The sequence below is a fragment of the Chaetomium tenue genome (genome assembly GCF_020726465.1).
Source record: "Chaetomium tenue strain MPI-SDFR-AT-0079 chromosome Unknown F5144scaffold_6, whole genome shotgun sequence".
Lineage (NCBI taxonomy): Eukaryota > Fungi > Ascomycota > Sordariomycetes > Sordariales > Chaetomiaceae > Chaetomium > Chaetomium tenue.
Window position 1 is genome coordinate 2,873,456 of NW_027117334.1, and position 11,151 is coordinate 2,884,606.

Below are 11,151 nucleotides of genomic sequence, written 5' to 3' on the forward strand. Positions count from 1 at the left end.
TAGCCTAGCGACCGGAACACCATCGAGATAAGTACATGTAGCCAACTATTGAACCGGGTAACCAGCCTTTCCAAAATCGGCCCGACCTCTACCATCCACTTCAGAGATAAACGTAGCAGAACGGCGAGCCGCCGACGGTGTTCATCAAGTCTCCGAGCCGGATCGGCGGTGCAAGAGGCGAGATATCAATGATGTCATCGAGAGTAACGTTCGGGCTCGGGGGCATGTCAAGGAACGTCTGCGTTCCAAAGACATCCTAAACAAAAGATCGTTAGCCATATTCCACCACGTCGTCGTCCAAACACCGAACTCACCATGCGCTTCTCCAAATCCAGCATCTGCCAAATCCAATAAACCCGATCAATCTGCGAGTGATGCAAGAAGAACGCCGGATCCCCAGACGAGATGAAGGGGTCAGCACCGGGGTCACCACCAATCGTAAAGTGACCACCACCATGCACACCCAGCTCACCCCTCACATAGCGCGGGTCACCCTGCATGACGCCCTGGAACAGCTCAATGCCAGGATTCTCCAGAATCAACGTCGTCGTGTTCAAGAAGCTCGTATACCGGCTCGCCACACCCGCATTCAAATCCCGCTTCAAGCACCGCGAATTATCACCCAGCGGATTCTCCGAGCTAATCGAATCCGTCGTGCCATACTGTGCCAGCGCGACCGGACCAATGTGCACGGTCATGTTGGCGAAGGGCCCCGTGGTGACGCAGCCGCCGCCCGAGCCGGCGGGGAGGGGGATCAGCGCCGCCGGGTTGAAGGGCTCCGTGAGGATGAGGCCCTCGTGGGGGATCGCGTCGCCGTCGCCGCCGAGCGAGGTGTCCGAGCCGTCGAAGACGGGCGACGCGGCGGGGTCCGCGATGTCCAGGCCCCATTCCCAGTAGGGGACCGTGCCCTGGTAGTTGCACTCGGTGCGCAGCTTTTCTTCGTACGCCCAGGTGTAGTAGCGGTGCCAGGTGAGGAAGATGCCCTGGGGGATGGTTTGTTAGTCTGGGCTGGCTGGGACGTCAAACGAGAGGGGTGGGACGAACTGAGAGATGGATGTTCATGGTCTGCATGAGATGGATGGCCACGAAATCGTCAAACAGGGACTTGGCGCCGGGGGCGGTGGCGCCGAGCAGGCTGGGCTTCGTGCGGAGGCATTGCACGGCCGCGATGTACTCCTTGCGTTCTTTCTTGGAAAGGGTTCTCCTGAGAGGTATCAGTGAGCTACCGCCCTGTCTGGGAACACGGGGATGACACGCAAACTCACCATTCTCTGCGAATCCTGAGCTTGTCCGGCGAGCAAGTGTTAACAGCGGCACGGCGAGACTTGCAACGAATCTTCGGATCCGTGTTCTTGTAAGCCAGCTTGGCCAGCTCACTGAGAGCCTTGCCGTTCTCGATCTGCGCGGGACTGAAGTCGGACAGCTGGGGCACCTTGGGAACCGACGCGCCGAGGGCGGACGCGATGAGTGCGAACACCACGGATTGCTTGAGAGCCACCATGATGAAAGACGTGAAAAAAGGAAAGTAAAGAGCGACAAACCAAGTGAGAGTGGCTTGGCCAGAAATAGAAAGCCGCGAAGGAGGCCGATGGGCGGTTATATAGGTACACTAGACACGGCTGAGCTGCAACGCCATCAACATCCCACGATGGAACACTGCTGTTGGCGGCTAGAGTTCCTTTTTTGGGTTGGCATGCGAATACATGCCTCACGTCGCTCACACGAGTTAGTGTCGGTTCGACCGGACCGTTGGTGCAGGGTCTAGACGGCTGCAACCCCAGCTCGACGCAAATTAAATGCAGCCGCTCCCTTGTTAACCTGGGTCGGATTTCATGAGCTGAGAGGGCGAAATATGGCCATGGGAGTGACGCAGCAGAAGATGAGCCGTTTGGCGGATTGTCAATAAGAGGAAGAGGGCTAATACAACTTGAAGGCACCTTGTCATCCCGTTTCGTGAACAACGCAACGAAGCGCCGGAGAATTAGGGATTTTCAACACGAAGGACATTCCTAATGCAGAAAAGAACGTGCCATTCTCCGACGCGGCTCGGAGAGGTCGCAATCCGAGTTCAATAGCGCTAGAAGATGGCTGTCCGAGCGGTACGCCAATGCATGGAGCCTGCAGGGCAACGGCGAAGCCAGCAGGGGGGTTAGCGAAGCGGACCAACGAGGACAGAGAGGGCTTGAAGGGGGGACGGAAAACACGTGGAAATAGTAGGGAAAGATGCAGACTTCCCGGGTAATCGGATCTTTATTGAATCCCCAACGAATTGAGATTGGATCCCCGATCACAGATGGCCAAGAAGAAGGTAAACTTCTAGAAGAAACATGGACTGGTTTGTGGCGCTCCTCGGCGCGGCGCCGAGGACTCCAGGCAAACCGCCTTCTCTGGTAGCGAAAGCGTAGACAGGGGTAGTTTGATGCCGGGCTAAGATTCAGGGGCTTCCGCCTCAACAGTTGGAACATCAAAGGAAAGTTGACCAGAGTTCGAGTTGAAGTAATTGAAATAATTGGGGGGTCGAATAGGCGCCCTTGCTTGTGTGTCATGGCACCACGGAGGAAGGTCACTCGCATGTTTGGAACCAAACTCCAAGACGTCGGAGACGAGTGAGATTTTCTGTGGCTGAAATGCCTTCTCTGTAACTACTCATCAACCCCGAATTACATGCTGAAAAGGCCTAGCTGGGTAGGTGGCTAGTCATTCCTGAGCCCTCAGCAAGGGCTTCCCCATGGCCGGCAACTCGACCGACTTGGCCTTGCCGTCCGCACCCAGCGTAAAGATGAGCACATCCGTCGGGTAGTTCCCCCACCGGATCCGATCCCCCTCGGCCCACGACCCGCAGTCCTCAATCGGGAGGATTCCCTCCAACCCAGCCACGCCGCGGAACGCAATCTTCGTCCCCTCGCCACCATCTCCCTCCACCAACCCCATGGGGTAGAACCACACGCGCATCTCCCCCTCCAACCCAGCCAGCGAGCCCGTGTTCGCCTTCAGCAACTCCATGATATCAACACCATCGCCCACCAGCGCCGTCATGCAAATCGCCGGCTCATCATTGAGGATCTTAATCTCCATCGACGCGGTCGTCGGCGGCCCGGCATCGTCACCATCACCCGCAGCCAGCGTATAATTACCCACCAAATTCGCCATCGCCTGATCCCGCGCCGCCTGCTCCATCGCCGGCAACCAAATATCAATAAACAGCTGCCGAATCGCCACAAAACTCGCCCCCGACTGCGGTCCGCCCGTCAAGATCGAAATCCCCATATCATAGTCCGGCACGATCCCCAGCAGGCTGGTGTACTCGGCGCCGCCGCCCTGCTTGGAGTAGACGTCGACGTGGCGGTTGCGGGTGGTGGCGGGGGCGGAGCTGACCGCCACGCGCGGCCGCATGATCTCCCAGGGGCTGCCCATGGAGAAGGAGGGGGTGGAGGTGTGGCTGACGGGGCGCAGCCATTTGCGCGTGGTGATGGGGGAGAGCAGGGTGGAGTTGAGGATGGAGCGTCCGAGGGAGGTTAGGTCGTTGAGGCAGGAGTAGTAGCCGCCCATGCTGAGGGGTGGGTTAGTGGTTGGGTGTGGACGGGTTTAGCAGGGGGTGGGAGGGGAGCTTACGGGGCTTCGTCGCCAAAGTCGAGGTCCCACCCGTCGTAGACGACGGCGTCGGTGTCGTTGCCGGGGTAGGTGACATAGGTGCGTTGCAGGTCAAGGGGCTCGATGAGTTGCTGGACCACCAGATCCGGGAACGCGATTCCGGTGATGTTCTCGACGGCGTAGGCGAGGAGCTGGAACGCCATGTTGGAGTAGTTGGGTGTGCGGTAGGACAAGGCCAGGGGATAGGTTTGTTGCACAAGCCGCATGGCCTCTTCCCTCGTGCAGGGTCCGTTTTCGGGCGAGGCACACTTGACAATCTCCGATTCCTTCAGCTTGCGAAGACCAGGAATGGAGGGTAATGACGTAGAGGCGTCAAATAGACCGTCTAGGGTGAGAGTGTATTAGCAAAAGTCCCAGCCAAAGGAGTAGGGCCCAACCGTACAGTCTCTCGATATTCCGCTAATCTGGCTCGCCAGGGATCCCACCGTGACCTCAGACCAGTCCACGTCACTGGTAGCATCCAGGACCCCGGAATTCGCAAGCTCGGGGATGAACTTTGTCACAGGCTCGTGCCAGTGGTCATAGGCCAACTTCGTCAGCATCGTATACACCGTCACAACCTTGGAGATGCTGTGAATCCGGAAGAGCGTGTTGGGGCCAACGACGAGGGAGCTGTTCTGGCCCGGAGCATGGTTGTAGTGGCGATGAATAGTGGCATTCTCCTTTGACAGCGAAGAATAGACCTCGATGGCAAACCAGACTTTGTCCTTGTCGATGTCAGGGCTGGCCGCAATGGCTTCGTCAAACTTTGCCTTAGCGGCAACCAACGCAGGGGCGGTAACATCAGTTACCGACGGATAGGCAGGTCCGAAGAGGGGACAGTTCTGAGCCTGGCAAATGGTGCCGGCAAAGCCGAAGGCGAGAACAATGCGCGATACCGTGGGCCTCATGATGAGGGCGAAAACCTGTTCGGATGAGCAAAGGAGGTCGATGAATCCAGGAACGGCCCTGACGGAGGCTCGGCTGCCCTTATATGTTAGTAGGAATCCACCCAAAATTCCACCAGGGACAACGCTTTAACCGTATTATGATGCAATTACAACCCTCTCCCCAGTACGCGGCCCGTCAGCCGGTCCAATGAATATTCAAGAAACCTTGGAGTTGCGCGGGAGGATCGGCATGCCGGTAATGTAGGGACAATCCTCAAAATCCACCAGCCAGGACCCAAGGACTCGGTTAGCGAGGGGGATAAGGTAGAACCGTGCAGATACGACGGCCCGACCGACCACGGATTTACACTCGAAGGGTTTGTAGGAAGGGTCCTGAATAGGCAGACGACTACGCAACCTCTGCCAACTTGCGCTAAATGAGCCAAGCCCGTAGTCAGGGCCCATCTGCGGGTCTGGAAAAGTAATCTTTCATGTAAGTTGTAACCTTGGTTGAGGTGACATGATAGCCTGTTCGTAGCCTCTCCTGCTGCTGTAGACCGTGCAGGTAACTAGGTATTCACGTCCTGTGATCCTTTCAGCCCTTCGGTGTATGATTCAGTCAGGTAGTATCTCTCGCCGTGCCCTGTAACCTATTGTTACTATTGCCAAGAAGCCTAGAAGGTGGGCCATGACCAAATCGCGAATGAGTGGCTCGACACTGGGGTGGTCCCGCGGATGAGTGGGTGGGGAGAAGCGGCGGTGCCAGCCGTCGGAGCGGGAAGCCTTGTCTCCACATCAACTTTCATCTTCTGGTGCGACGACAACCTCAGGTAGCTGAGACTAAAGGCATGCTTGCCGATTTGGTGTAGGTTGATTTTAATATGGAACCCCATTTTGTGTATACCCAGTTGGACCAGCCAACCGAACAGATCCGGCTCCTCACCATCCACCCCGGATCGCCAGACTCGCTTCTCCAATGCACCCTCACCGTGGTGTCGCTAAAGCCCGATCCACCCCCGTACGTGGCCATCTCATACACATGGGGTCCTCCCATGCCAACCGCCACCATTACCATCGATGGAAAGCCCATGGTTGTCCGCAAGAGGTGCTACAGCGCTCTCCGCACGATGCGCTCGCATCTCATCGCCGTGCCCGTCTGGATCGACGCCATCTGCATTAACCAAAACGACACGCACGAGAAGAGCTTCCAGGTCGGTATGATGGGGACCATCTACCACGGTGCCCAATCCGTCGCAGCCTGTTTGGAGTGCGGCGACAGTCTCACCGTGATGCGAAACATGTATCCCCTGATCCCGGCGACTCTCGATGCCAGCCAAGCGCAGGACGAAGTCTTTGAGCGCTGGCAGGCCGCCGTCCACGACATGCTTGGCAACCCATACTTCACACGCATGTGGATCGTACAGGAGATCGCTCTGGCGCGGGAGTTGCGTCTGTACAGTGGTGAGGACGTGCTGGACTGGTCCGCGTTCGGGGCGCAAACGTATGACTGGCGGGGCAAGATGATGTCGCTCAAGCGCTACCCTCCTGGCCCGGATCTCGAGCGCGCGCTGAAAGAACTGTCTGACACTCGGACCGAGATGGGGACGAACAAGGAGTATGCGCACCAGACGCGGAACATTACACCCACGCTCACGGGGCTAATGTCCAGCCATCTGGCTCGGGGATGCGAGAACCCGAGGGACAAGTTGTACGCCATGCTGCCCATGCTGAAGCACGCGGGAGGGTTCGACTCACATCAGATGCAGCCAGCTTATGGCAAGTCGCCGTGGGAAGTGCTTTGGCAATACGTGACCACGATCCGGTTTCCTGGCCAGCCTGAGCTGCGACAGAACTCGATATCCACGGGCTTCGAGTTGTGGACAGGGCTCAAAACCTTCGAAAGCCTAGTTGAGTGCTTCAAGGTCCCGGAGGCCGATATTGCAGCTTTTTTCCAGGCCCGCGCTGCACAACAACAAGTCGGCAACAGTTCGAACCTCCCCGCTCCTCCAAGCCCCATCGAAACACACTTCCTGGGCTACGCCATGCGCGTCAGCTGTCCTAAAGGCAGTGCATATAACGGTCTTCTCGGAGAGAACACCGCCCTGTCCAGCGTGCCCCAACCAAAACGCCATTTCCTGGCTATCTGGCCGGGCCTGGAATCAGCCGCCTTCACCCTCGGACCAGGACCGATCCCCAACGAGCCGGAGGGATATATCATCGACGGTTATTACCCCTTTCCGGGTGACATCCAGGCTCTCCAGCGCCTTCCAAAGTGCTGCGACTGCCGTTCTTCCTCCTGCCCAGGAAAGCGCTCCAAGCGCGACATCTGTAAGTGCCGTCTGGATCCCGCAAGCCCACACGCCCCATCCCAGCCCGGAACCTGATTAACCCTTTCATCTTCCTGCCAGACATGCACCCGCAAGACCTCCTGGCGATGGTTTTCCACACCCAAGCCACCCCAAACAATCCCATCCCCTGTTTCACGACAGCACACACCCAGTCCTCCATCCGGATGTGGGAACCAGAGACGGCACAAAAAGCAGGACCGGCAACAACAGCATCGAGTCTGCTAGCCGGCCTAAAACGCGCCATCCGCAATCTGTGAGGCCAGCCGTCCCCCTACAACCGACCCCTTCATGCACGATGCATATCGCCCCCTCCCCCCAGCAACCATTCACCTCCCCCCCACCCCACCACCCCCCGCTTGTCCCAACCCCCCATACCTCCCATCCACGCCATACTCACCCCCATAACCACCCGCATCCAACTCCACCGGCCCGCCCACCCCCGCCCCCAGCTCATGCCGCACCATACTCGGATTCGTATCCCCCAGCAGCTCCCCCCCAGCATAGGAGGTGCTGTGCAGTTCCTTGAGACTGTTGTTGTCCAGCGGCGGGCTAGTGGCGTTTTGCTGTTGCTGGCGCCGGCGGCGGCGGCGCATGAAGAGGAAGATGGTTGCTGCGATGATGGCGAGGGCGAGGATGCTGGCTGTGACGCCGGCGGCGATGGCGGCGGTGTTGGTTGAGCTGCTGGTGGGAGGGTTGGTTTCCGTTGGGGGGGTGGTGGTGGTGGTGCTGGGGGTTGTGATGTTAGGGTTGCTGGTGGTGGTGCTGCGTGTGGCGGGTAAGTTGGGGGTGGGGGTGTTGTTGGCGTCTGTTGCGGTGCGGAGGAGGATTGTGGTTTGGAGCAGGGTCATGGGGATGTTGTTTGCGTTTCTGATGGGGAGGGGGGTTGGTTTGCCGTCGCAGTTGGCACACTGCTGGCCTTCGATTGACGTCGGGGCTGTTAGGGTCCCTAGGCACCAACCACCCACGCCGGGAGCGAATGAGAGAAGTGTCTCAGTGTAGCGGAGGCCCCTGGGGCAGCAGACAACTGCGGTCTCATCGGGGCGCAAGGACGGGAGAACGAGCCTGGGGTCCGTTCCTGCGGTGCCCCCGAAGATGTTCTCGCCTGTCCATCCTGAGGGACAGACCCGACCGGGTCGGAAGTACGCCCTGATTAGGGGTTGGTCGTCGACGTCTGGGTAACAACTGTCCTGGTTGAAGAAATCGGCACCCAGGATTGCGAGGCTGCTGCTGCTTGTCTCGAGGATTCTGGTACAAGAAGCGGGCGGGGTGAAGGTGGTGGTGAGGGCGCCAACTTGCTTCCACCCATCCGCGTCCTCGACCGTCGTCACTATTACCTGGGTGACTCGCAACATTGTAAGCGCTGATGGTCGGTGAAATTGGGCGAGTAGATTGGTTTAACTACATGTCAACTTTCAAGTAATGTTGGGGAGAAGCAGGTTTGTGAGGGTGATTAGGTCTGCCTTGTAAATCTGGAAATGACATGATGCAGGGGCCAAAGGGGTTCCTGTTTCACATTGCGACACTTTATCCCCAGGTTCCCATCCTTCGTCCTTCTTGCTGTGCCGCATTGGGGCATGGGTTAGGTTTCTAGAGTACTACTGGAGCCGGGGTGCGTGAGACTGATAGACAGTCGATGGTAGTGGGACTCAGAGCGGGAAAATATCGTATAAGGGTGGCTTTATCTTCAAGCCTCTTTCAAAAAAAGCAGGCTTGAATGGTGGTCTTGAAAGTACATTTTGGAGGGCTGAAAAACCCCGACCACTGCCCGGGCATTCCGTCCCATCGTTCCTGCCCACAAACATGGCTTATCTTCACACACAATATGGATGGTTGCAAATACCTAGGTACTGTGATGGTCAGTCACCTTCCTTCAATTTTCCCACTCGTAACTCAAAGCCAAACCCGATTCCACCGCAATGTCTACCTATCGAGGTACCCAGGCATCTCAGGCGACCCAGAGGATTGGTCCTCAACGCCTAACTTAGTAACTGTCGGCGATACCAGTTTCACGGCCAGTCGGGATCCCAATCGCAATGGCGCAGTGCCATCCGGGGAGGGACCCAATGTAGCGAGTTGACATGATGGCGGAAGTCCTGTGTGACGGCCTGGAGTAACAGCAGCAGAGCTGTGTTCACATATGCCTCGTCTGCCGAGGGCAGGTTCTCTGCGGTTCCTCTGGCCGCAGGGTGCGATTTAGTTGCCGGCGTTCCGGACTTTGAGGGTGAACCAGATTCAGAAATTTTCTGGTCCGGAGGCGTTTGCGGCCGGTCCGTGGTTTTGTCGTTGGCAGCGGTGGTGTTGTCGTTGGCAGCGGTGGTGTTGTCGTTGGCAGCGGTGGTGTTGTCGTTGGCAGCGGTGGTGTTGGATCTGAGCTGGGGTTTGAAGACCTTGATGCTGGCTCCGATACCCTTCACATGGGCGGCAGTCATGACTTGCCAATATCGAACCATGGCATAATGCCCACAATTTGCAGACGGATGGAAATACCATTGGTGGGCATTCGTCTTGTTAAACTCTCCCAAGTAGTATTTGAAAGGGTCGGACATTTTTTCCATCGCTTCACGGGCGAGGTTGTCGGCCCTGGGGGAGACGAACCCTTTGTACCCCGTTTTTGGGTTGTCCTTGAAAAGGCCAGCAAAGCTTTCCACATGCTTTTCTTCGTAGTGGTACCAAATTGTTCGAAGGTGCAGGTACTCGGCATGCGAGATCCCGGAAGCCGAGTTGTCAAAGTGACAGTCTGAGACCACGAGATGGTGGAAGTTTCCTCGCGTTCTGACTCCACTCGGAATGGTTGACTCGTTTCTAACGGCGGTCGCCCACTCCTTGGCGGTGCGAGCGATTGCGCCATGTTGCTGTTGTTTGTGGGGGTCCATGTCAAGAATAGGTTTTGGGGGAAAAGGAGTGTCGGAGATGTGGCCGGGAAAGCGATGAACTTCGAGCACGCTGTTAGCGTAGGGCTGGCAAATGATGTGGGTAGTGCTAGTGTTGATGTTGATGTCGATGTTGGTGTTGATGTTGGTGATGTCGATGCCGGTGTTGATGATGGGGATGGTGCTGGTGTTGGTGCTGATGTCGATGCTGATGTTGATGATGGTGTTGATGCTGGTGTCGATGCCGGTGTTGATGATGCGGATGGTGCTGGTGTTGATGCTGGTATTGATGCTGGTGCTATTTAACTGGACAGGTAAAGAGGAAATGCTGGATCTATTTATCCCCCATCGTCTTCTGTAACAATTTCATAATCTAACGCCTAGGGTATCCCCAAGCTGCTCGTAGCGATAGCCTGGTTAGTGTTCTTTGGTCACTCTTGATGGGTGAAACAAGACCAGCCGGTAGACGGCCCAGCGCACCGGAAGGTTTGCAGCTACACGATCAGCCTTGATGCCATAGTGCTTATGCTCACCACCCTCCAAGGGACCGTATGTCGAGATGGTGGGCGGTTGGACGGCACAAAGGACCGCCGCAAGGTCACAGCTACGGCCTGGCCTGTGACAGCAAGCTTGCTTCAGACTGCTGCTGTTTTGAATATTAGCCTCGTGGCTCGGTTGGGTCGGCGTGTTGGTCAAACTACTGAGTTTACGTGGCCCAGCACCCACATTAGGCCTGGTCTCAGGTTGACAGTGAGCTCTGGTGTGTTGAGTGCCTGACCGAGGTTGCGGTGGGGGTGGTCTCGATGAATACCTAGTAGTTGCCGGCCAATCTGTCCATAATAATACAACCTATCACGATTTTCCATAGCAGATATCTTGACAGAACAACGAGGTGAGATGGGGTTCTTGATTCGAAACCCTCAACCGGTGGAAACAAAACTGGCACGCCACCGCGGCGACAAGACTTCGAGCTTCTGAGGTCTGAGCCTTCTCTGGCTATTTTCAGCTTGTCTCAAATTGAAACAGGGAGCCAACACAAGAGCCCCCATCCAAAACTCACCTCCTGTCTAGAATATTCGAGGTCACCATGATGCCGAGCTTTGTTGGCCGTGTCCCTTTCGCATCAGGAGTTGCAACAAGGTCAGCTGGCCAGTTCCTAAATTTGGCGGTTTGTTGGACTGTGTCCCAGAGCTTCGGGACCCAATGTCGTGCGGGATTGGATGATGCTCGCCACAGTACCTGATTATTGGCCCAGGTCAAGCTTCAAAAATTGGTTGGTCTGCTGGCCTGCGGCCAAGTCAACATCAGAAGCAAGACATCGAATGGCCACACACCCACCAAGCTAATGTGTTGATGTTGTTGGCCAAGTGTGGAGCCAAGCGATGCGGCGCATCCGTGGGTAGATGGTTGTTG

At 56.8% G+C, this 11,151-nt stretch overlaps 5 protein-coding genes across 5 annotated transcripts; 1 reads left to right on the forward strand and 4 right to left on the reverse strand.

The window, feature by feature from the left end:
* Positions 1–15: 15 nt before the first annotated feature.
* Positions 16–1,755, reverse strand: F5144DRAFT_362271 (uncharacterized protein). The gene is made up of 4 exons (XM_066784402.1): positions 1,266–1,755; positions 1,045–1,204; positions 315–983; positions 16–256 (listed from the first exon to the last, which is right to left on the reverse strand). Exons 1-4 carry the CDS (start codon positions 1,499–1,501, stop codon positions 101–103), a joined length of 1,221 nt encoding a protein of 406 aa, XP_066640193.1. The 5' UTR covers positions 1,502–1,755; the 3' UTR covers positions 16–100.
* A 942-nt stretch (positions 1,756–2,697) lies between these two features.
* On the reverse strand, positions 2,698–4,541 carry F5144DRAFT_497986 (beta-lactamase/transpeptidase-like protein; the record flags this gene model as incomplete). Its single annotated transcript, XM_066786241.1, has 3 exons — positions 2,698–3,550; positions 3,613–3,976; positions 4,034–4,541. 3 exons carry the CDS (start codon positions 4,539–4,541, stop codon positions 2,698–2,700), a joined length of 1,725 nt encoding a protein of 574 aa, XP_066640194.1.
* A 773-nt stretch (positions 4,542–5,314) lies between these two features.
* Positions 5,315–7,315, forward strand: F5144DRAFT_583347 (heterokaryon incompatibility protein-domain-containing protein). The gene has a single exon (XM_066789553.1). The coding sequence runs from the start codon at positions 5,402–5,404 to the stop codon at positions 6,902–6,904; it is 1,503 nt and encodes a 500-aa protein (XP_066640195.1). The 5' UTR covers positions 5,315–5,401; the 3' UTR covers positions 6,905–7,315.
* F5144DRAFT_362378 (uncharacterized protein) lies at positions 7,050–8,547 on the reverse strand. Its single transcript, XM_066784403.1, has one exon. The coding sequence runs from the start codon at positions 8,218–8,220 to the stop codon at positions 7,195–7,197; it is 1,026 nt and encodes a 341-aa protein (XP_066640196.1). The 5' UTR covers positions 8,221–8,547; the 3' UTR covers positions 7,050–7,194.
* F5144DRAFT_658190 (uncharacterized protein) lies at positions 8,402–10,256 on the reverse strand (the record flags this gene model as incomplete). Its single annotated transcript, XM_066793203.1, has 2 exons — positions 8,402–10,036; positions 10,237–10,256. 2 exons carry the CDS (start codon positions 10,254–10,256, stop codon positions 8,875–8,877), a joined length of 1,182 nt encoding a protein of 393 aa, XP_066640197.1. The 3' UTR covers positions 8,402–8,874.
* Positions 10,257–11,151: the final 895 nt, after the last annotated feature.

Bases quoted from the DNA above. Each gene is read 5' to 3' on its own strand.
- F5144DRAFT_362271 (XM_066784402.1), bottom strand. From the start codon at position 1,501: ATGGTGGCTCTCAAGCAATCCGTGGTGTTCGCACTCATCGCGTCCGCC. The intron at 984-1,044 runs GTTCGTCCCACC...ACCATCCCCCAG, and splicing joins CCATGAACATCCATCTCTCA to GGCATCTTCCTCACCTGGCA. The intron at 257-314 runs GTGAGTTCGGTG...TCTTTTGTTTAG, and splicing joins TGGATTTGGAGAAGCGCATG to GATGTCTTTGGAACGCAGAC.
- F5144DRAFT_583347 (XM_066789553.1), top strand. From the start codon at position 5,402: ATGGAACCCCATTTTGTGTATACCCAGTTGGACCAGCCAACCGAACAG.
- F5144DRAFT_362378 (XM_066784403.1), bottom strand. From the start codon at position 8,220: ATGTTGCGAGTCACCCAGGTAATAGTGACGACGGTCGAGGACGCGGAT.